The 22,728-nt window shown below is 58.6% G+C and overlaps 3 protein-coding genes across 4 annotated transcripts in view; 1 reads left to right on the forward strand and 2 right to left on the reverse strand.

The window, feature by feature from the left end:
• Window positions 1-5,164, forward strand: part of PTK2B (protein tyrosine kinase 2 beta) — a 43,738-nt gene extending 38,574 nt beyond the window's left edge. The window contains exons 25-31 of the mRNA XM_054179772.1: window positions 845-991; window positions 1,671-1,706; window positions 2,384-2,411; window positions 2,761-2,816; window positions 3,059-3,202; window positions 3,816-3,896; window positions 3,987-5,164. Coding sequence (XP_054035747.1) covers window positions 845-991; window positions 1,671-1,706; window positions 2,384-2,411; window positions 2,761-2,816; window positions 3,059-3,202; window positions 3,816-3,896; window positions 3,987-4,202 — 708 coding nt within the window. The 3' untranslated portion in view covers window positions 4,203-5,164. The remainder of the gene's footprint in view (window positions 1-844; window positions 992-1,670; window positions 1,707-2,383; window positions 2,412-2,760; window positions 2,817-3,058; window positions 3,203-3,815; window positions 3,897-3,986) is intronic.
• Window positions 5,165-6,012: 848 nt separating this feature from the next.
• CHRNA2 (cholinergic receptor nicotinic alpha 2 subunit) lies at window positions 6,013-14,792 on the reverse strand. Of its 2 annotated transcripts, none has more exons than XM_009907720.2 (8): window positions 14,730-14,792; window positions 13,586-13,637; window positions 11,628-11,977; window positions 10,443-10,597; window positions 9,222-9,266; window positions 8,902-9,011; window positions 6,831-7,932; window positions 6,013-6,223 (listed from the first exon to the last, which is right to left on the reverse strand). In XM_009907720.2, exons 3-8 carry the CDS (start codon window positions 11,689-11,691, stop codon window positions 6,098-6,100), a joined length of 1,602 nt encoding a protein of 533 aa, XP_009906022.2. In that variant the 5' UTR covers window positions 11,692-11,977; window positions 13,586-13,637; window positions 14,730-14,792; the 3' UTR covers window positions 6,013-6,097. The 2 variants fall into 2 exon arrangements, with proteins under 2 accessions (XP_009906022.2, XP_054035746.1); XM_054179771.1 differs by having other exon boundaries at window positions 13,586-13,640; window positions 14,730-14,781.
• Window positions 14,793-18,254: 3,462 nt separating this feature from the next.
• LOC128899907 (uncharacterized) lies at window positions 18,255-20,914 on the reverse strand. The gene is made up of 4 exons (XM_054180156.1): window positions 20,835-20,914; window positions 20,474-20,534; window positions 18,896-19,362; window positions 18,255-18,433 (listed from the first exon to the last, which is right to left on the reverse strand). Exons 1-4 carry the CDS (start codon window positions 20,912-20,914, stop codon window positions 18,283-18,285), a joined length of 759 nt encoding a protein of 252 aa, XP_054036131.1. The 3' UTR covers window positions 18,255-18,282.
• Window positions 20,915-22,728: the final 1,814 nt, after the last annotated feature.

Consider the following 22,728-nt stretch of genomic DNA (forward strand, 5'->3'; position numbering starts at 1 on the left):
GCCTCCTCAAGGACCCCCTGGGAGGCAAAGTCTCGGTGCTGCTGGCTGCACCACGCTCTGCTCTCTGCTGCTGCCTCTGCTGCTGCCTCTGCTGCTTTGAGCTCAGTGTTGCTCCCCAGCCAGCTGCAGGAGAGCCCAATCCTGTCACCCCATGGGTGCTGTTTGTAAAGGGCTCTGAGGTTCTCTGAGGGTAAAGGGTTCTGAGGGTTCTCTGCTGCTGCCTCTGCTGCTTTGAGCTCAGTGTTGCTCCCCAGCCAGCTGCAGGAGGGCCCAATGGGCGCTGTCACCCCATGGGTGCTGTTTGTTAAGGGTTCTGAGGTGTCTCCAGACCACCAGCATGTTGGTGGACGAGCCACTGGCGCTGGTGGCCCCCAAACCAGGCAGGAGGCAGGTGGCTTCTGCTCTTTGAGGCCTTGGGTCAGCTTCTCACACCTGATGTTGTCTCCTGGAATGCCAGTGGTGATTTGCAACCTGGGCTTGGTTCCTCCAGCCCCCAGGTCAGAGCTGGGTGTTTCTGGGGTGGATCCCGTGGTGCTGTGCCCCGTGTGCTGGCACGGCTGCGCTGCCATCTGTGTCTGGCACCAAGAGGACAATCAGCTGCTCCCCACCCCAGGCTGGCCCATGCATGCTGCATGTGGAAGGTGCTGAGATGCAGGGGGGCAGGTGATGGTTTCTCCTCTCTGTTGGAAACCCCAATGCTCCCCAGATTCAGCTTGGAGGTCCGTGGCTGCTGAGGTCTGGAGCATGACTTTGCATGCGTGGAGCAGGGCTTAGGGCTCCTGTGCCAAAACTGGAGGGTCCCTGGCTCCTGACTGCCCCCCTCACTGCTGGCTCAATGCACCAGGAGGAAGACTTCCTCCGTCCCAGCAGCCGGGAGGAGGCGCAGAAACTCTGGGAGCTGGAGAGGCTCAAGATGCAGCAGGTCCTGGACAAGCAGCAGAAGCAGATGGTGGAGGACTACCAGTGGCTGCGGCAGGAGGAGAAGTCCCTGGTGAGTGGCCTTGAGCCTTTCAGCTCTGGCACCCTCAGGAAGGAGGCCAAAGAGGCACAGCAGCCATGGAGGTTGCTCCTGATGGCTGGGAAAGCCAGTTTTCCCCAGAGGAATGACTCCTCCAGCAGCCACACCTCTTGCACACCTCTTTATTTGCTACACATCACAGAGCTGCTTGGCTGCAAAATGAGTGCTTTGAAACTTGGGCAGGTTTCAGTTCCTTGAGCTGTGCATCTAAAGGAGCTTTTGCAGTGCTTTCAAAACCAGGGCTGGAGATGGCTACTGTGTGACCAAGGCATCAGCCCGTGGTGGGACAGGCTTGGGAGGAGGCTCCCAAGTCTTTCATTCGATGGACTCACACAGCCCAGCTCCCCCTGGCCCCCCAGGGCTGTTGGATACCAAGTGGATGCAAACAGCTGCTGGAATGAAGCTTTGTGTGTGTGGAGCAGCAGGTGGAGGCTTCTGGTGGCCCAGGAGCAGGTGGAGAGTGAATAGGGCTGGTAGGATAGAGATGGGACCAGTGATGGGCACAAAGCCCCTTCCCCTCCCACATTCCCACACCCTGCAGAGATAGACCCCTGTGATGTATTTCATGAGTCTCCTGGGGAAATTCCATTTCCCCTCTCTTCTGCCTCTTTCCTCCCCATGCTCCTCTCACAAACCTTCTCCTCCTTGGCAGGACCCAACGGTGTTTATGAACAACAACCTCCCTCCGGTGAGTGGTGCCAGCCCCAGGGGAGCCAGCTTGGGGTCTATTTGGGTGCAGAAGGTCCTTGTGTTGGGGATGTTCAGGGATCCTCCTTTGCTTTGGCATGGATGAGTGATCAAGGGAGTGGTTTAGGCTGGAAAAGACCTTTGAGGCCATCGAGTCCAGCCATTCAACCCTGCGCTGCCAGGTCGCCACTGAACCCTGTCCCTCAGCACCACAGCTGCATGGTTTTTCAGTTCCTCCAGGGATGGTGACACCACCACTGTCCTGGACAGCCTGTCCCAGGGCTTGACAACCCTGCTGGGGAAGAAATTGTTCCATGTGTCCAGCCTAAACCTCCCGTGGTACAATGTGAAGGCATTTCCTCTCTTGGTCCCTGGGAGAAGAGACCAAGCCCCACCTTGCCCAACCGCCTCTCAGGGAGTTGTAGAGAGCGGGAAGGTCTCCCCTGTGTCTCCTTTTCTCCAGGCTGAACAACCCCAGTTCCCTCAGCTGCTCCTCATAAGACCTGTGCTCTAGAGCTCTGTATTTATGTATATGTAGCCTTTGCATTGGGGGTAATTAGTCTGGAAATGTTAATGAGGTGGTGCAGAGTTCTGGGTAGGTGATGGTGTTGGCTCCTCCCTCTTCACTGCCTCCATCCTGAACTTTCTGCCTCTCATTGCTGTTTCTTTCCCCTGCAGCTGCTCCCAGAGAAGGAGACAGATTACAGTGAGTGTCCCTGGCTGCTTGGGGTGTGGGGCTGCCTGAGACCCCCACCCAGGAGCACTCCTGTGGGGCCCAGACCAGCTGCGAGGAGCCTTGGGGCAAATCTCTCCCTGCTTTGGGATCTTCCATGAAAGAAATCTCAGATGATGGGGAGCAGCTTGGACTGCCCTGGGCAGGGGGTCTGGTTGTCCTGAGCGTGGGGGCTGGAAGCGGGTCTGACCCTGTGGGGAGGTGGCACAGCTGGGGTGGGACTGCAGGGTGGTGTGGGATGTGGCAGGGACCCCGGGGGTCTTTCAGCATGTCCCATGTCTGTGGGAGCAGCTGGAGTGACTCTCCTTCCTCTCCCTTACTGACGGTGTAGCGGAGTTCACGGGACCCCCCCAGAAGCCTCCAAGACTTGGGGTGCAGGTAAGACCACCTGGATTGGGCCGGCATGGTCCTGGTCCTCTGCCTCCACAGTCTCATTCTTTCTCTTCCACCTCCATCACTCCCTCTGTGTCTGACTGCCCCAGACCTCAAAGGGGTCAGACAGACCCAGCAGCACCAGGGTAATGAAGGAGAGCTGGATGGGTCTGGCCAGGCTTGCCCATCAGTGTTGGTTCTTCTCTCCTTGCCCCAGCTGATCCCATTGTGTCCCCATTCCCCAGCAGTCCATCCACCCAGCCCCTACTGCCAACCTGGACCGCACCAATGACATGGTGTACAGCAACGTCATGGAGCTGGTGAGGGCTGTGCTGCAGCTGAAGAACGAGATCAGCCTCCTGCCCCCAGAGGGCTACATCCTGGTGGTGAAGGTAAGGCAGGGGCAACACCAGAATTTCCATGGGGAAGGGAGGAGGGAGTTGCTAAGTGGCTACCACCAAGCATCCTTCTCAGGAAGGTCTTGCACATGTAGGAGGGAGCATTGCCAGCATTCCCAGTTCCTCTGCTGGGGTCTTGGGTCAATGGTGGAGCACTGCCAACATGCCCTGCTCCTCTGCTGTGTCCTTGGGTCAATGGTGGAGCGTTTCCAGCACTCTCTGCTCCTCTGTTGTGCCCTTGGGTCAATGGTGGAGCACTGCCAACATGCCCTGCTCCTCTGCTGTGTCCTTGGGTCAATGGTGGAGCATTTCCAGCACTCTCTGCTCCTCTGTTGTGCCCTTGGGTCAATGGTGGAGCACTGCCAACATGCCCTGTTCCTCTGCTGTGTCCTTGGTCAATGGTGGGAGCATTTTCAGCACTCTCTGCTCCTCCACTGGGGCTTCCAGCACTCCCTGCCTCACTGTTTGGTCCTTGGGTCAACGATGGGAGAGTATCCCGCCGTGCCCCTGTCCTGAATGGGATCCTTGCCTGCATGACCCAGCCTGTTCCCATCCACCGCTTCCCTGTGCCCCTGGCCCCAGCCTCACCCTGCTGCCCTCCCTGCAGAACGTGGGCCTGTCCCTGCGGAAGCTGATCGGCAGCGTGGACGAGATCCTGCCCGCCCTGCCTGCTGCCTCCCGCACCGAGGTAGGGCCGAGGAGGAGGGGATGGGGGTTCAGCGCAGGGTGGGGCACCGGTGGCACCTCTCTCTGTAACCCATTCCTGTCGCCCCCCCAGATCGAGGGGACCCAGAAGCTGCTCAACAAGGACTTGGCCGACCTGATCAACAAGATGCGCCTGGCGCAGCAGAACGCCGTCACCTCGCTCAGCCAGGAGTGCAAGCGCCAGATGCTCACCGCCTCCCACGCCCTGGCTGTGGACGCTAAGAACCTCCTGGATGCCGTGGATCAAGCCAAGGTCCAGGCCAACCTGGTGAAGCTGTGCTTGGAGTGAGGGCAGGGTGGGGGTGGGTGGAGAGAGGGAAGGAGAAAAGGTGGGGAAGGAGAGGAAGAAAGGGACCACCACTGCGGTGGAGATGGGAGGAGAGCGTTGCGGAGGAGCTGGCTTCTGTGTGTCTCCTGTGGCCTCGCTGTCCTGCCCTCCCTGTCCCCCTCCTCCTGCAGCTGCTCGTGTCTTTAGCGTTGTCTTGTCAGTCTTCTGAAGAAGGGAGGCGTCTCGCGGCTGGGAAGGACTGGAGGGGACCTGGCTGTCCCCAGGGGAGGCCAAAGACCCCTCTGACTCGGCGGCCAGGTCCGTGTGTCCGTCTGTCGGCCCCACCGATGGAGGACAGATGGCCGTGGGTGGCACGTCACGACGGGGACCTGGACCCCGGCCCTCAGGGACGTGGCAGCTAGGGGCAGCTGGCATCCCCGGGGGGTGCCCGGGGGCCATCGGAGAGGTGGCCATCGGGCCTGCTCGAGTTCCTTTGGACATTGTACAGAAGAGTTAATTTAAGGGTGGGAAGCAGGCCCAGGCAGGGTGCTGGAGCCAGTCCCAGCGCCCACGGCTGCAGCACGCCCAGCCCCAGGCTTGCAGAACGCGGGGCGGGGATGGGACCTTGTGGGCCTCAGCCGTCGGTGGCACGAACCAGGAGAGCGCTGCCTCTTCCAGCTGAGTCTTCTGCGAGCTGCTCTGTGTAAGCCACACCGGCCAGCCCAACCTCTGGTGGGTTTGTGCCCTTGAGTTGGAAACCCTACGGCTCAGGCTTTACCCCAGCGTCGTCCCACAGCGTTGTTCGTTCTGGCTGAGATAAACCATGCACAAAGGCCTGCTGTGTCCATGCTTACCTGCCGCCCCTGCGCCGTGGGGACGAGTTCCTTGGTCACCAGAAGCTTCTCAGGAAGAGTTCAGGGTCGTGCTGGTCAGACCTCCCAGCTCTCTTGCCAGTGACCATCTGGGTGAACCTGGTTCCACTGTGTCCACGTTCCCTCTGGAGCTCCGTTTCTCTCCCCTGCAGCCCACAGTCTTTGTGAGGGTCCTGGATTCCATCTGCCCTCACCCCCAGTCTTGGTAGAGGATCTGCAGGTCTTTGCATCTCAGAGACTGGCACCTCTCTGTCTTTCTTGGAGTGAGAGGCCAATGGAATCCAGTTCATATGGAAGCTAAAAAGGAAAAGCTGGTTTGCAGCACTCATGGGAGCCAGGTGGTTTGGGATCTGACATGGGATGGAGAGGAGGATTTGCTCAGGAGGGACCTCAGCAGTACAGGTTCTGCCCTTGCCAGCTGGGTCCATCAGCCTTAGAACTCATGCCCAGTGGGTTGTAGAGGGTCTGCACCTGGGCTGGGCCTTGCAGAGCAGACACTCCCAGCTGAACAAACAGGGACCTCCATCCCACAACCATACTCCTCCTCCATGGGCCACCCAAAGCATTATTGCTTTGCCCCAAGTCATGCCTGATCGCTGCAGCTTGTGTCCCTGAGTACCCTGCAGCCAGGATGTATCCTAAAGCAGCTCCAAAGTCCCATCTTCTTGCCCAGCATGTTGGAGTCATGACCAGACACAGCTGCTGGGGTTTGGGTATGACTTGGAGGAAGATGCCTCTGTTAGATGCCTCCAGCCTACACTTGGGCAATGAAGAAGCTGTATGACACCATCCTTAAAGCCCAGATGGCTGTGACCATCCCGAACAGGATGGCAAGAAACCATCCCTTCCCACCACCCCCAGGTCACCCCTCAGCACAGCCTTTGCTTCACCCTGCACTTCCCATCCAACAGTCCTCTGTGGTCGCAACTGTGTCCTCTCAGGGAGAAGCAAGGGTCCTGCTGGACATGGTCACCATCATGCCCACTCTCCAGGCAGGAGGGATCATGCATCACCCATTGTCCCCACCACAGCCTGGCCTGGCTCCTAGATCATCCCTGCCAAGTAGGGTGGGAGGAAGAGCCCCACAGTGCCCAGCAAGCAGACCATGATGAACATCCAGAGGAAGATGCGGTCGATCACCATAGCCACATACTTCCAGTCCTCCTTCACCTGCGAAACAGAGAAGGGCTGTGAGTGTGGGCAGAGGGTGCAGACCTCATTTGTGAGGACCCTTGGGGTTGGGAGACCACCTGGGACTTCCTTGCCTCAGGGCAAGGAGATGATCTATGTCGTGGGAAATCCCTTGCCTCAAGGCAAAGAGATGATCTATGTCATGGGAAGTCCCTCTAGGAACTCTCAGCTGATCCTGTGGGCTTGGGCATCTCCCAAGAGGTGGCCGTTGGTCTTCGTCCTGGCTTTGGGTTCTCAGCAGCCAGGGAACTAACTGAGGGTCCCAGCACTGACACCCCACCCACCCCAACCATGGAGAAATAAGGGGAAGCACCCTGCTCTGCTCCCCAAGGGCAGGACAGCACAGGCAGGAGAGTGTCCTCCAATGTCCCTGCATCCAGGAGGAACCCTCAGCTGACCTTGTGGACTGGGCATCTCCCAGGAGGTGGTTACTCACCTTCTTCCTGGATTTAAGTCCTCAGCATCCAGGAAACCAACTGAGGCTCCTAGCACTGACCCCCTTGATGCAGGAATGGGGGGCAGGAGGCAGCACTCAGAGTGGGGGACCCCCCCCCTCAGGCCCCAGCCCTCCAGGGCCCCCACTCACCGAGAAGTCAGTGTCCTCTGCTCGCAAGTGGTCTGCGATGTAGTGGACTCCTTCCAGGGCCTTCAGGATGCTGGGGGACAACATCAACCTTCCATCTGAGCCCACCTCCTCCTCCTCCTCCTTCCCCTTGGGGGACACTCGGGGGGCTGAGCCCCCTGATGCCTTCCCAGCTTGACGCCCGCAATTGTAGCGGCACTGGGCGGCCTGGCCGTGGGAACCCCCCTGGGGCATGCGACCGGGGTATGTCTTCTCCTCTTCTTCCTCTTCCTCCTCTTCTTCCTCCTCCTCCTCCTCCCACTTGTCGTCCACGTCGGTCTCCAGCCAGCAGCGGGAGGTGCTGAGCCGCGTTCCCGGGAGGTCGTACTGCCCCGCGGCGGCCCCCTCGGGAGGCGGCGGCGCCGGAGGTCTCTTCATGAAGAGCCAGCGAGGGATGAAGTCGAGGAAGAAGCTCCGCACCCAGCGGGGCATGGTGTGGGTGCTGGGGGAGCGGTGGTGGACGTTGAGGACAAAGACGGTGATGATGATGGAGAGCGTGACGAAGATCATGGTGAAGAGGAGGTACTCGCCGATGAGGGGGATGACCAGCGAGGTGGAGGGGATGATCTCTGTGATCAGCAGCAGGAAGACGGTGAGGGACAGCAGGACCGAGATGCAGAGGGTGATCTTCTCCCCGCAGTCGGAGGGCAGGTAGAAGACCAGCACGGTCAGGCAGGAGATGAGCAGGCAGGGGATGATGAGGTTGATGGTGTAGAAGAGCGGGAGGCGGCGGATGACGAAGAAGAAGGTGATGTCGGGGTAGATCTCGCTGCAGCAGTCGTACTTCTTGGAGGTGTAGGTGCCGATGGCGTTTATGATGGCCCACTCGCCGCTCTCCCAGTAATCCTTCAGGTCCACCTGGTGATCCATGTTCTCCAGGTCGATCTTAGCCTTGTCGTAGGTCCAGGAGCCGAACTTCATCTTGCAGTTCTGCTGGTCGAAGGGGAAGTAGGTGACGTCGATGCTGCAGGAGCTCTTGTAGATGGCAGGGGGCACCCACTGCACCGTCCCGGTGGAGAAGAGGTGAGCCTTTGTCATGTGGGTCACAGCAAACTCCCCATCAGCACTGCAGGTGTGAACAGAGGTGGGAATCACAGGACCACAGGGTGTTGTGGGTTGGAATGGACTTCTGGAGATCATGGAGTGCACCCCCCTGCCAGAGCAGGACCAGAGAATCCAGCACAGGTCACACAGGAGCACATCCAGATGGGGCTGGAAAGTCTCCAGAGAAGGAGACTCCACAACCTCTCTGGGCAGCCTGCTCCAGTGCTCTGGGATCCTCCCAGGGAAAAAGTTCCTCCTCATGTTGAGGTGGAACCTCCTGTGCTGCAGTTTCTATCCATTGCCCCTTGTCCTATCACAGGGTGCAGGTGAGCAGAGCCTGTCCCCTCCCTCTTGACCCCCAGCCCTCAGATATTGATAGACATTTATTAAATCCCCTCTCAGTCTTCTCTTCTCCAGACTAAAAAGCCAGAAGTTCAGAAGAGGAGGCTGCCTCCCAGGAAATATGGCCAGGAGCTCCCTCAGCACCCAGGACTAGTGTGAGGCTGATCTGAGGCCATGGGCCCATTGTACATCCCTGCACAGTACTAGGCTCACCCTCCTGGGAATCAATCACCCAGTGTGTGGAGATGGAGATGGGTGTGGAGAATGAGCTCTGGACTTGGGGAGATGCATGCAAGTGGATTGAGATCCTTACCAGCAGGGTGGAATGTGGAGCAGGAAGCCCATACAGGCTGACGACATCAGGGGGAGGAGAGGGAGAGAGAGAGAGAGAGGGAGAGGGGGAGGGAGAGGGAGAGGGAGAGGGAGAGGGAGAGGGAGAGGGAGAGGGAGAGGGAGAGGGAGAGGGAGAGGGAGAGGGAGAGGGAGAGGGAGAGGGAGAGGGAGAGGGAGAGGGAGAGGGAGAGGGAGAGGGAGAGGGAGAGGGAGAGGGGATGGGTTGCAGGGGTGGGATGGCTGGGATGAGCTGTAGGGAAGGATTGGGCTGGGGGAGCTGGCCCTGGACATGCCCCATGTTGGCAGCATCACTCACTTGTTGTAGAGCACAATATCAGGGATCCAGATCATCTCCGATGGCACCCGGATGGAGGTGACATTGTCAAAGTCTGCTGGGTCCCAGCGCAGTTTGTAGTCACTCCACTCCTGGAGGGAGACGCAGAAGGAAGGGCATCATCAGGTGGCCCTGGGGCTGATGGCACCGAGCTGTCCATTGCCCCCTTCCTCCCTCTTCTGGCAGCATTCCCCATAGGAACAGCACCGTGCAGATGCCACCACAGCCCCCCAGGGCAGAATCTTTCTGTGCCCTTCTTGACATTCTTCTGCCCTTGCCCGACAGGGGGAACAAGCTCCTACCTGCTTCAGCCAGACATTCGTGGTCATCATCTGGTTCTTCTCGTCCTGCGGTAGGAAGGGAGGGAGAGATGAGAGGGGAGAGAGCCCAAGGGTTTGCATTGCCCCCCACGCTGCTGCTTTCACTTTCTGCCCTCCGCCTCTGGGTTCAGCTGCTGGAAGACACTGGTTCTGGCACAAGCCCAAGGAAACCCTGTGCTTGATCCCCCGCTATCTGATCACTAGATGGCAGCAAGAAACAGCCGGCTCCAGCCTGCAGCCCTGGCCGCAGGGCGAGATGAATCATAGATAGGTGGATAGGTTGATAGCTGGACAGATAGATAGGTAAATAGGTGTTCAGTTTTGGGCCACTCACTCCCAGAAGGACACTGAGGGACTGGAGCATGTCCAAAGAAGGGCAATGAAGTTGGTGAAGGGTCTGGAGCACAAATCTTGTGAGGAGTGCCTGATGTAGTTCAGCCTGGATAAAGGGGGGATCAGGGGAGAGACCTCACTCTCTACAACTCCCTGAAAGGAGGTTGGAGTGAGATGGGTGTTGGTCTCTTCTCCCAGGGAAGAAGTGATAGGACAAGAGGGAATGGCATCAAGTTGTTCCAGGGGAGGTTTAGGTTGGACATCAGGAACAATTTCTTCTTTGAGAGGGTTGTCAAGGCCTGGAACAGGCTGCTCAGGGCAGTGGCAGAGACCCTGTCCCTGCAGGGGCTGAAACGCTGTGTAGCTATGGTGTGGATGGACATGATTCAGTGGTGACTTGGCAGTGCTGGGTTAACAGTTGGACTTGATCCTGAAGGTCTCTTCAGTTCTATGCCAGGTGATAGATGGGAGGGTTGCTAGGTGGGCAGATGGCTGGGCAGAGAGGGAGGTGTGTAAATGAACATGCATGGGAGGAATAAGTGAGAGATGGATGGGCAGACAAGCCCAGAGGTGCCCTGGGGCAGGTAGATGGTGGATTAGGATGTGGCAGGGATGGACACCTGCAGTTGTCCTTGATGCTCTCCTGCTGCCAGGGAAAAGGAGGGTTTGGGATGGAAAGCAGGGATGCAGCCCTCCCCCTGCTCACTGGAGGGAGGCAGAGTGTTTCGTCACCCGCTGGAGACAGCCAGGACTTTGCTGGTGCCCGAACCCGACCCACCAAGTATCCCCAGGCCCTCTGCTCTGGCAGAGCAGCAGGACCAACTGGCAAACCCCACGTGGGACTGGGATCTCTGCCGCTGGGCTACCCACCACGTCGATCAGCTGCGCGATGGAGAGCCCAAACTTCACGATGACCACGTCGGAGGTGTTGGGCACCGGCCGCGACCAGCGGTTGTAGCCGGTGAAGAGGTGCTTGAAGAGCCGCTCCTCGGCGTGCCCGTGGGGCTCCTCCTGCAGGCAGGAGGCTGAGGGGAGATGGTGGGGAGAGGGTGGAGGAGAACATGTTGGCACTCCCTTCCACATCCCTGCACCCCACTCCTTTCTTCCCGGGCAGCAGGGAGCAATGCAAAGTCAACCTCGCGGAGCAAATCCCACTCTCGAGTGGCTGAGCCCTCCAGCTGCTCTCCAGCTGTGCCCTCCAGCTGCTTTTACTGGTGATGCGTGGTTCAGCTTGGCAAGGCAGAGGCTGACCCAGTCCTGGAGCTGGAGGTAGGGCTGGGGAGGAGGACAACGCTCTTTGCTCCGCCCAGAGATCACTGGTGTTGGTCGTTGGTGCTGACAGCTTGCGGTGCATTGCTCCACTCATCCTTGCTCACTGCAGAGCTCCATAAATTTCCACCAGCAAGTCGATGGAGGCCAAGAGAGGGAGGGAAGGAGGGAGCGGGGGAGGGCTGTGAGCAGCCAAGGGCAGCCAAAGAGACCCTGCATGGGTGACTGCCTTAAGGAGGGGTGGGTGTAGGGCCCCACAGCATGCTCCACGCCCCATGCAAGCTCTCCCTGCTGAGCAGCAAGCCCGGAAAGATCTCCTTGTTGTTGTATTCTGGGTCTGGAGGTGTTGGGGGTGGGCTGGTTGCAAGTGAAGGTACAAACAAGAAGCCCAGCTCTTGAAAGCTATTGAGTGGAGGGGCTAGAAGCACAATCCATGTTTTTTTTGGCCAACATTTCTAGCTTGCACAGGATGGATCTGGGGTCCCAGAGATGCATCTCTTGGAGGGAGATGACCCAGAATGGACCCAGACCCAGATCCAGATGAGGTGTTTGGGTGGTGTCAAGCTGTTCTGCAAGGAGCCCCATTGTAGCAGGGGGCATGGTGGAGGGCACCATGCTAGAGTGGAGACTGGGAATGATCAGAGACCTCCTGGGCATAAACTGGGAGAGAGCTGGTTTTCCACGCACAAGCACCACAGCACCCTTGGCTTCCCCTCCCCTCTCCCCAGCTTTACCCTCCTCAGAACCCCAGTGGGTGACAGCAGGGAAAGCCAGAGCTGCCCTTACCCGCCTGGAAGGTGAGGGAGCACCACAAGATGAGTGGGATGAAGCCACAGGACAGCTGCCCCATGCTCCCTGTACTTGGTGTCCCCTCCAGACCTCCTCCCTGGAGCAGTTTCCAAAGCTCCCCCAGGAGCAATGAGCTGAGAAGGTGGTGGGAGAAGAGGCTCAGCAGGGAAAGCCACCGTAGGAGACTTCCAGTGGAGTATCCTGTGTGTCCCCACCACTAGTGAGTGCTGGAGGAGCCATGGATGGAGCAGGATGTAGGCTGGGAGAACCCCTGCAGGGGCACAGCTGAGCCAGGGTGGGTGGTGGTTCAGGATGCTCTACCAAGTCACCTGCCCCAGATTTCATTCCTGGAAAGACAGCAGAGGGTAGCACTGTCACCATGATGCCACCACTGCACAGGTCTGGGAGGGGATGGTCCCACTGCAGTCCCCTCAAAGCCACCCCCCAGCTACAGGCAGGGCTTGGAGCTGATTCCCTGTGGCAGAGTCAAGGGGAAATGTTCCCAGAGCATCTGCTCCCTGCTTCACAAGTGCTTCTCAGACAGGCAGGGCATGGAGCTGGGCAATGCCAGCCAGGACCCTATGAGTCAAAGCTATGAGGAGCCCAAGCCTGCTCTTGGGTGATTTAATAGCAGAGATGGAGCCCCAAGCTGCAACCCTTACTGGGGTGACCAGAAAATAACTGGTTTCAACCATTCTTCTACCTTCCCTGACTGGAAGCTGCTTCATGCCCTGGAACAGAGAGAGGAGGAAGCACCTCAGCTTCTCCAAGAGGCTGTGCTACCCTAAAAAGAAGTAGCACTCAGCTCTGAGAGATGATCCCTTTCACCATCCATCCATCCATCCATCCCTCCATCCCTCCCAGGATGGTTCTCCTCCACATCATGACAAATCTCTGGCTCTGCAGAGGCCCTGAAATATTCTGCTGCTTACAAGATGACTCCTCCAAACCTGACTTGTGCCCCCAGGAGCAGCCTCCTCTCTCCAGGAGGCAACTCCTATCCCCACAGAGAAGGAGGTTCTCAGCCTGCCACTGATGTTGCTAAACAAGAAACTCCTTTAGCTTCAATTCCTTCCTGGCCCCATAAAACCCTCCTGAACTCTTCATCTCGTTGTCTTCTGCAGAATTTTCAACAGATTAATGCAAGGATGGTGGAGGAGGTGGGGAATGGGAGGAGGAACACTAGCCACGGGGCTGGGATGGAGAGAAAATGATGCAAGTGTCTCTCCTGACTAAGATATCAGAGCCTGGGGGGAGATGCTCCCATTCCAGGCTTGGTTATGGGGGATTTCATGGGTTCACAAAGCTCTGGTAGGTGGTGAAGAGTGAAAGGATGTGCCTGGAGTGATGCAAAGCTGTGCCTGAAACCACCCATCCAGGTCAAAAGAGGTTTGGTGGAGGGAAATGGGTGGAGAGGAGCCCATGCAGGACATACCCCCTGGGCCATGGTGGGGATGGAATGGGGGTGGGTGGGTGGGAGACAGCACACAGGTCGCCCAAGGATGTTGGGGCACCTCAACACCTTGCACCCACATCCCCCTTCTCCCGCCTTGGTGTTTCTCCAGCAGCAGCAGGCAGCTGTGGCAGAGCCTGACCTTTCCCTTCATCTCCCCGCATCCAAGTAATTCCTCACTGATGGATTTCCCATCGCAATGTGGCACAAAGCATGCTGATCCTCCTGCAGAGAAGCCCCCAGAGATGCCTTCCAAACGTTGCTCCTTGGGACTTTGCCACCCAGGGGTGCAGAAAGCTGCCTTGAGAGGATGCTAAAGGCTGAACTGGGGCATGTGGGGGGTCTTTAGGTGTGAACTTCATGCATGCCTGGGAAACTTTCCCTGCTGCTCTCTCCTCATTGCTCCCTCACCCACTTAAGAACTCCACAAACATCTTCAGTCATGGATATTTGCAGGGAAAACCACCTTCCCACCCAGCTTGGAACCAGTGACCCCCCTTACCTGGTCCAAAGAAAGCACAAAGGGGTCTCTGGAGCCTCCTGTCATCTCTGACCTGCTGTGCAGGGATTGGAATGCAGTGCTAGGGTTGGGATGTGGTGTCAGAGTAAGGATGCAGTGCTGGGATTCAGTGTTAGGATTGGGATGCAGTGTCAGAGCTGGGTGGCTGTGCTGGGGTTGGGGTGCAGTCTGGGACTGGGATGCAGTGCTGGGTTGGGGTGCAGTGCTGGGGCTGGGATGCAGTGCTGGGGTTGGGATGCAGTGCTGGGGTTGGGATGCGGTGCTGGGGCTGGGATGTGGGGCTGGGGCTGGGATACAGTGCTGGTGCTGGGATGTGGTGCTGGAGTTGGGATGCGGTGCTGGGGTAGGGATGTGGTGCTGGGACTGGGATGCAATGCTGGGGCTGGGATGCAGTGCTGGGGTTGGGATGCAGTGCTGGGATGCAATGCTGGGGCTGGGATGCGGTGCTGGGGCTGGGATGCGGTGCTGGGGCTGGGATGCGGTGCTGGGGCTGGGATGCAGTGCTGGGGCTGGGATGTAGTGCTGGGGCTGGGATGCGGTGCTGGGGCTGGGATGCAGTGCTGGGGCTGGGATGTAGTGCTGGGGCTGGGATGCGGTGCTGGGGCTGGGATGCAATGCTGGGGCTGGGATGTGGTGCTGGGGCTGGGATGTGGTGCTGGGGTTGGGATGTGGTGCTGGGGTTGGGATGTGGTGCTGGGGTTGGGATGCAGTGCTGGGGCTGGGATGTAGTGCTGGGGCTGGGATGTGGTGCTGGGGCTGGGATGCAATGCTGGGGCTGGGATGTAGTGCTGGGGCTGGGATGCGGTGCTGGGGCTGGGATGCAATGCTGGGGCTGGGATGTAGTGCTGGGGCTGGGATGTGGTGCTGGGGCTGGGATGCAGTGCTGGGGTTGGGATGCGGTGCTGGGGCTGGGATGCGGTGCTGGGGCTGGGATGCGGTGCTGGGGTTGGGATGTGGTGCTGGGGCTGGGATGTGGTGCTGGGGTTGGGATGTGGTGCTGGGGCTGGGATGCAGTGCTGGGGTTGGGATTCGGTGCTGGGGTTGGGATTCGGTGCTGGGGCTGGGATGCAGTGCTGGGGCTGGGATGCAGTGCTGGGGCTGGGATGCAGTGCCGGGGCTGGGATACCTTGATGGAGTTGGGATGCCGTGCCGGGATTGGGATGCCGTGCCGGGATTGGGATGCCGTGCCGGGATTGGGATGCCGTGCCGGGATTGGGATGCTGTGCCTCCGACGGGCTCCGGCGAGGAGTGAGCTTGGACGAAGGGATGTCTCAGCTCCTACTTCAAGTGGTGACGACAGGGGCTGGGGGAGGAGGGAGAGAGGCACGGAAGGAAGGGAGGGAGGTTGGGAGGGCGAGGAGGAGGAAGGCTCCCCTGGTCCTCCTCACCCTCCTCATGCATGGCAAAGCTTCGCCAGGATTGGAAAGTGCTGGATTTGCCGGGGTCGTGTCGGCCAGGCTGAGAGGGAGGGGGGTTTGGGCTGCGTGTATGAGGAAGAGGAGGGACAGGGAAGGAGAACCGGAGCCCGACTGCCGTGGAGCTGCGGGGCCAGAGCACGGAGCTGGGGGGGTGCAGGGCACGTTGCAGGGACATAACGTGGGGTATGGTGGGGAACATAGCATAGGACATCACAGGGCATTGCACAGAGCATTGTGAGTGGCGTCACAGGGGCACTGTATGGGGCACTGCAGGGCATGGCACAGGGGACTGCGTGGGGCATTGCCTGGGGGGTTGCAAGAGGCACCATAGGGAGCATCATGAGGCTTTGCATGGGGCATCACACAGGGCATCACAGGGCACTTCAGGGGGCACCACAGAGGGTAGTGCATGGGGCATTATGTGAGGCATCACTGGGGGCACTGCAAAGGCTCAGGTTCTTGTACCAGGGAAGGAAGCAGGGGGCTGCTTTCCCCAGCCCACACCAAACTAGGTTTCCTCACTTACCCCACAGCCCTGGGCTGGGGATTTGGTGCCAACCTGCTGGTGGGCAAGGCAGCTCCAGGCAGGTTCCTCCTCCTGTCTCAGGTGTCCCCATAGGGGCAGGGATGGGCATGGGGCTACTTTAGGCAGGGGAGAGGTATTGCTGGCTGCAAAAGGATGAGAAAGTCAGAGCTCCTGGCTGCTTTCTGACCTCTTTGAGGAAGACCCAGCCCTGCCCCCAGACCAGATTCCTCTCCTTCCTTCCTGCTAGGAAATTTAATGTACAACCTTCCGTAAATGAAGTACAGAACCACAATTTCCATCCCTGGGGGACCTGCCCAATGACTTCTTTCCTTTCTCCTGGGGGATGAAGAAGCAGACTTGAACAGGAAGGGCACCTGAATTTTCTGCTCCTCCTGTTCCACTGCAGGACCTCTCTCCCACCTGCATCCTTGAGGCTGTTCCCACCATCCTTGGGATGCTGAAAACACATGGGGAAGAGAACCATGGAGCTGGTGCTTCACTGTCCCAGCACTCCAGAAGCAGCCAGTGTCAAAGCCAGGCAGATACTGGGTTGCCCCTCTTAAGACCCATGGCCACAAACATCTCGGTGATGCAAGCATCACACCAGGGTGACCCAGATGTCTCAGTGATGTCATGATTGCATCAAACCACTCAGGTTTTGAATCTTCCATGTCAGGAGTGCATCAAATCATGCTCAGAGCCATGCTGCAGCCCAGTGGTGGGATCTAAAGCTCCATCTCCACGCCCCAGTGCAGAGCACTCAGCTCATGGCCACATCCCGAGGCTGAAGGGAGGGCACTCAGTGTTGAATAGGACCCCTGAAGCTGGAGAGATGTGGAGGGAAGAAGCTGGAGTGACATATGACAGAGGGAGGGGGTACAGCTGGGAATTGTAAGGGCTGCTCCAGGAGGTTGATCTGGGCCCACCAAAGGAAGGGAATTAGGGAGAAGGGTGAGTCAAGCACTGAATTAACCAGCACTTGAAAAACAAAGACAACTGACACTGATTTTCTGGGGAGTTAAAATGGAGCTGATGGCTGGGATGGTGGGGACAGGGTGGGAAGCATTCCTTCCCTGGGAAACTCTTGGAAGTGGAGGGGCTGTTAAGGTCACAGATGACCTCACCTGTCCTTTTCCCTCAGACAGCAGAGGATGGAGAGCAAACCGATGTGGAGAGAAGTCTGGCAGAGCTCAACACATCTTTATTCTGCTGCCTGCAGCTCCCGCTCAAGCCCTGCTGCTGCTGCTGCCTGGGGGTATCCCTGCCTTGTGCCCATCCTTAGGGTGCACCAGGGGTGCCTGACGTGCTGGGGTGACCCTGGCCACTCGCTTCAGCCTCCTGGGAGTACCTCTGGGGTTATAAACACAATGCCTCCAGCTGCCCAAACTTCAGTGTGTTAGGAGCACTGAAGTTGCTGACTTGGGTTTCTTGCCAGGAGGTTCATCTCCAGCTTGCACCTCCATCTCCAGCCTCTCCTCTCTACCTGCAGCTCCAGCTCCAGGCTCAACTCTTACCATCCCAGGGGCTAAAAAGGAAAGGCTTTTCCAAGCCTGGACCAGGCACCAACAACAGTGAAGGATTAACTGAGGGTGAAAGATTAAGTGGGGCTGACAGCAGCTCTGCCCATGCTGAGCAGGCAATGCTGTTGCTGGACCACCAGTAAGATGCAGATGAGCCCCCTAAAAAGCTGGGCTTAATTTTTCAGGCTCTCTGTTGAGCCCCAAGACCTCGGTTCAGGCAAGGTCCTGGGTGTGATGCTTTAGCCATGGCATGCAGGGCTGAGTAGGTGAGGCAAAAAAGGACTTTATATGCATAAAGGAGGACAAGAAGGGGTGCAGGGGTCTGCTGGGGGTGGGAAGGGACCCCTCCCAGAGGGATTTCCCCTGGCCACCGGGCTGGGTATCTGCAGTGGCACCAGGCTGTGCGGTTTCAGGGCAGAGCTCCTGTGGGGTGAAGGCAGTGAGTGCTTGGAACCAGGGTTATGGGCATCACATGTGCAATGGCATCATGTGTGTGACAGCATTGTGTGTGTGTCAGCATCACATGTGCAATGGCATCCTGTGTGTGATGGCTTCATGGGTGCAACGGCATCACATCCAGTGACACTGTGCATGCAATGCCATCATGTGAGTGACAGCATCATGAGTGTTATGGCATCATGTGTATGTTGGTGTCATATGTGTGACGATGTCACACACACAATGGCACCGCATGTATGATGGCATCAGGTGTGTGATGATGTCAGATGTGCAATGGCATCCCATGTATGATGGCATCATGTATATGATGGTGTCACCTGTGTGATAGCATCATGTGTGCCATGGCATCACGTGTGTGATGGCATCACCTGTGCAATGCTATTGTAGGTGCAGTGGCATCACTCCTGTGACAGTACTCTGTGTGTGTTGGCACCGTGTGTGGCAGTGTCCTGTGTGTGGTGGCATCACCTGTGCAGTGGCACCAGGCATGACAGCACTGCGTGTCACGTGTGATGGTGCCACCTGTGCCATGGCATCGTGTGTCTGATGGCACCGTGCAGAGGGCAGCACCCTCCCAGCCCCTCCCAGCACTTCTGTCCCCGGTGCCCAGACCGCTCTGCCAACGCCCTGTGCCACATCTCAGCTCCAAGGGCCAGGGAGAGGAGCCAGGACCCCCAAAGCCGTGGAAATGAATTGAGCTGGGGTCTCAGCAGCAAGCGAGGCCGTGTGTGAGAAGCAGAGCCCGTCCCTGCTGCCCTAGGGCTCAGCAGAGGTGGTAACGTGGGAGAGGGAGCTCTGGAGGCGCTGGAGCTCGGCGTGGAGGCGCTGGGAGATGTCATCGAGGCTCTGGGCCAGCTGAGCGGTGAGCCGGAGCATGTGGTCCACCACTCGGACACCCTTCTGCAGCCTGGGGAGGGAGGAAGAGGGGGCTCAGTGTCCCAGGTGTCCCCCTCAAAGAGGGAGGTGGAAGGTGCTGCTGCAGCCCTGGGTGGCCCAGAGGAGGTCCCAGACTTGGGAGAGGAGGTATCTCAACTGCTTCATCATCATGTTGTAGCTCAGCTGTGCTGGGGACTGCTTTGGGAGTGACAACAGCCCATCCTGACATCCCACCCTACACCCTACCCTCAGAGGAGGCATCACTGTGGTGGCTTTAGGGCAGGGACACAGGGGTGCATGCTCAAGGCCATGGTTTACCCAGCATCCAAACCCCACATGCCATCTGAGGGCCGCTGTGAAGGCTGTGGGATCCCCGAGGACCTCCAGACTTTTCCCAGGGGCCGGCTCTCACTCATGGAGTTTGAGCTATCAGCTCCATGCAGCTTGGGGGTGTCAGCTCTCCCATGGTCCATATCCTTCCCACAGCACTTACTTCTCCTTCTTCTCAGCCATTTGTGGGTGGTTGGCCTCGGCCACGTGAGCCTCCAGCTCCCTGTGGATGTTGTCCAGGGTCTCCTGGAATTCCAGGTTGGCCCCGTGGATGGCAGGCAGGGCCTCGGTGATGACGTCCTGGTAGCTGGTCTGGTTGTCCTCCAGCGTGGCTGACATCTCCACGCTCTTTAAGCTGGCCTTGGTGTCCTGCAAGAGGTTCTTGAGATGATCCAGCTCATCGTGAGGGGCAGAGGTGGGAGGCCCACGGGCACTGCAAGGGCTGGGGGTGTGGAAGGTGATGCCACAGTGCTGGGGGTCCCCATCCTGGGTGAGAGGGTACCCCAGCTCCTCAGTCCTGACAATGGGTGCCACATCCTCTTCGGGTCCCCCTTGGGTGCTGGCGAGGGGGACAAGGCTGCAAAGCCCCACCAGCAGGCACCAGCTGGGACCCATCAGGACCACAGTGTCCTGCAGGAGCAAAGGGAAACAGCGGAGTCAAGGCTGCAGCTGAGATGCTCTCTGAGGCCCTTTTGGGTTTCTCCTCCAGGAGCTGCCCAGTACCACCCTCCAATCACCCTTATTTTTCTGTGCACACACAGCCCTAGCTGCTGGGGTTTGGGTTTTGGGGGGGCTGCCGTAGCCCACTCTCCCCACACCATGAAAGACCCCCCCCCCCAAGTTAGAGGGACACACACAATACTTTCTGCACCCCCCCCCCCGCACAGTGCATGGAGCATAACAATGGGGAAACTGAGGCACAGAGGGGTTAAACTGGAGGCTGGAGGGTTTGGAGTAATGCTGATCCTGCCAGAGGTGTCCTTGCCTCCCCCCAGATTCTCCTCCAGAGCCACGGAAAAGCAGGAGGCTCGATGGGGCGAGGAAGAGGGGGCAGACAGTACGTCTCTTTCCAAACCACCACCGGAAAGCCTCGGCGCCGGGAATAGGACAAGGCGGGGGGGGTGGGGTGGGGGGTGTGGGGGGCAGTGGCTGCTGGCGTGGTGGGCGCGGGGGTTTGGGGGCTCAGGAGGGTGCCCAACAGCACCCCCCACCCCTCCGAACCGCTTGGTAAAGGGAAGGGGGCTCCCAACGGCATCCCGGCTCCTTCCCGGCATCCTGGGGTGGAATGAGCTGCGCAGGACTCAGACCAGCACCTGGCAGGGGGTAGGTTTCGCCTTGGGGTGAAGGACCACAAAAGGATGGGGATGGGGGGGGAGGGGACAGTGGACAGTGGAATGGCAGCCAGGAACCCCTCCCTGCACAGCGACCCAGCCCTGCCACGAGTTGGCATTTCGCTGGCACCGAGGATGGGCTCTTCCTCCTGGCTCTTCCCACCGGAATAGCAACAGACCAGCAAAAATCTGCCTTTTCCTCTCTTTTTAAAGCCCCTCTCCTACCCACCAAACCCCGCACCCCTAAAAAAAATGCTCCCACCTTTTGGTGTCGCGGCAGCTGGGGCTCTGCAGGGGCTGCGGACTCGTTGCTCCCAGGTTTGAGGGGCTGCGCCGGAGCTGCTCCCGCTGGGATGGGAGGAGGAGAAACTCTTCGCCGTGCCAAAAAAAATCAGGGGAGAAAGGTTTGCCCCAGCCGCCGGCTCTGGTCCGCGCCCGAAGGGTGCTGGGGGCCGATGTCCCATCAGGGGTCTTGGGGACAGCGAGGACAAGACATAGGGGACACCAGCTGCCGGGAAATGCCCGTCTTGGGTGGGCTTGAGCCCCCCTAAAATAACTTTGCCTCCTCCTCAGTAGCCTGCCTAGTTGTGCCAGCTCTGCCGCGCATAACTGCCCCCCTCTCCCAGTTTCCCCTCCCCTCCAAAGCGCTGAACAGCATTCCCGCGGTTTGCAAGTGGGGAAACTGAGGCAGGGGACTGGGACTGGGTTGGAAACAACAACCCCCCCTCCCCCCCCACGCCCTTGCTCCCCGGACCCCTCTGTCCCACTCACCGCTCGGTGATGCGGCCGGCACGGCACGGCACTGCCAGGAGCTCCCCGAGGCGGGGCCGGGGACATGCAGGCACGCACATGGCACAGGAGCGGGCATGAACACGGACGTGCCAAGGCTGGTGTGGGGGGCACGGGAGGGTTGCGTGTTCTCCCCCCGGGGCTGCCCCGGGAGGGGTTCAGTGCGGGTGATAGGGGCAGGTGAGGTGCTGGGCATGCAGACGCATGCCGAGCAGATGCGTACACGCTTGGTGCCCACACAGCTGCCTGCTGGGGCACACAACATGCTTAGTATGTGCTGAGTGTGCACACATGGTGAGTGTGCATGCATGTGTTATGTGCGCACACACGTGCCCAGTGTGCCTCCATGTACTGAGTGTGCACCCATGTGCCCAGTGTGCCCACATGGTGTGTGTGTATCCAGGTGCTGAGTGTGCATCCATGTGCCCAGTGTGCCCACATGGTGAGTGTGTATCCAGGTGCTGAGTGTGCATCCATGTGCCCAGTGTGCCCACATGGTGAGTGTGTATCCAGGTGCTGAGTGTGCATCCATGTGCCCAGTGTGCCCACATGGTGAGTGTGTATCCAGGTGCTAAGTGTGCACCCATGTGTTAGTGTGCACCCACGTGGCCAGTGTGCACACATGGTAAGCATGCATCCATGCGTTGAGTGCGCACACATGATGAGTGTGCACGTATGTGCTGAGTGTGCTCCCATGTGCTGAGTGTGCCCACACGTGTGCTGAGCATGCACACACATTCCTAGCAGCTCACATCCCTGCTGTGTGTGCACACACATGCTGAACATTCACACACATGCTTCAGCAGTGCACACACGCGGTGAGTGTTTCGCACACACGCGGAATGTGCCTGCACACGCCTGGTGCTGTGCACACAGCCTCAGTGCACACACACATGCAGGTTCACACACATGCCTAGCCATCCATGCAAGACATCACCAGTAATGTGTCCAGTTCTGGGTCCCTCCATTTAAGAAGGACATTGAGACTCTTGAGCGTGTCCAGAGCAGGGTAATGAGGCTGGGGAGAGACCTCGAGCACAAGCCCTGTGAGGAGAGGCTGAGGGAGCTGGGGTTGCTTAGCCTGGAGAAGAGGAGGCTCAGGGGAGACCTTCTTGCTGTCTACAGCTACCTGAAGGGAGGTTGTAGCCAGGTGGGGGTTGGTCTCTTCTCCCAGGCAATCAGCACCAGAGCAAGAGGACACAGTCTCCAGCTGTGCCAGGGGAAGTTTAGACTGGAGGTGAAGAGAAAGCTCTTCACAGAGAGAGTTGTTAGCCATTGGAATGTGCTGCTCAGGGAGGTGGTGGAGTCCCCATCCCTGGAGGTGTTGAAGAGGGGATTGGACGTGGCACTTGGTGCCATGGTTCAGTAGTCATGAGGTGTTGGGTGACAGGTTGGACTTGATGATCTTTGAAGTCTCTTCCACCCTTATTGATTCTATGATTCTATGAATGTGCCTGGTGCTGTGCAGCCATGCTCAGCACACACACAGAGGTGCACAGATACGTGCACAGATACGTGCACATGTGTGTATGTGTGCCTGCACACGTGTCTGCATGTATGTATGTATGCACATGCATATTTACACGTGCGTCTGTGCCTGTGTGCACATCGGTGTGCACACCTGTGTTTACCAATGATTAGTGACCTGGAGGAGGGGATTGAGGGCACCCTGCAGGTGGGGATGGCGCCGGGCAGGAGGAGTGCTGATGTGCTTGAGGGTAGGAAGGCTCTGCAAAGAGATCCAGATGGACTGGATGGATAGGCTGAGGTCAGCCGTAGGAGGGTTTAACAAGGCCAAGCGCCAGGTCCTGTGCTTCAGTCACAGCAACCCCATGCATTGCTACCGGCTTGGGGCAGCACGGCTGGGCAGGGTGCC

This window comes from Dryobates pubescens, chromosome 3, assembly GCF_014839835.1.
Source record: "Dryobates pubescens isolate bDryPub1 chromosome 3, bDryPub1.pri, whole genome shotgun sequence".
In the NCBI taxonomy this organism is placed as follows: Eukaryota; Metazoa; Chordata; class Aves; order Piciformes; family Picidae; genus Dryobates; species Dryobates pubescens.

Coding starts and splice junctions, on each gene's coding strand:
- LOC128899907 (XM_054180156.1), bottom strand. CDS start 20,914: ATGTGCGTGCCTGCATGTCCCCGGCCCCGCCTCGGGGAGCTCCTGGCA. Junction 20,535..20,834: donor GCCGGCCGCATCACCGAGCG/GTGAGTGGGACA, acceptor GCTGTCCCCAAG/ACCCCTGATGGGACATCGGC. Junction 19,363..20,473: donor GACCAGAGCCGGCGGCTGGG/GCAAACCTTTCT, acceptor TTGCTCCTGCAG/GACACTGTGGTCCTGATGGG.
- CHRNA2 (XM_009907720.2), bottom strand. CDS start 11,691: ATGGGGCAGCTGTCCTGTGGCTTCATCCCACTCATCTTGTGGTGCTCC. Junction 10,598..11,627: donor CTCCCTCACCTTCCAGGCGG/GTAAGGGCAGCT, acceptor ATCTCCCCTCAG/CCTCCTGCCTGCAGGAGGAG. Junction 6,224..6,830: donor CAGAGGACACTGACTTCTCG/GTGAGTGGGGGC, acceptor TCTGTTTCGCAG/GTGAAGGAGGACTGGAAGTA.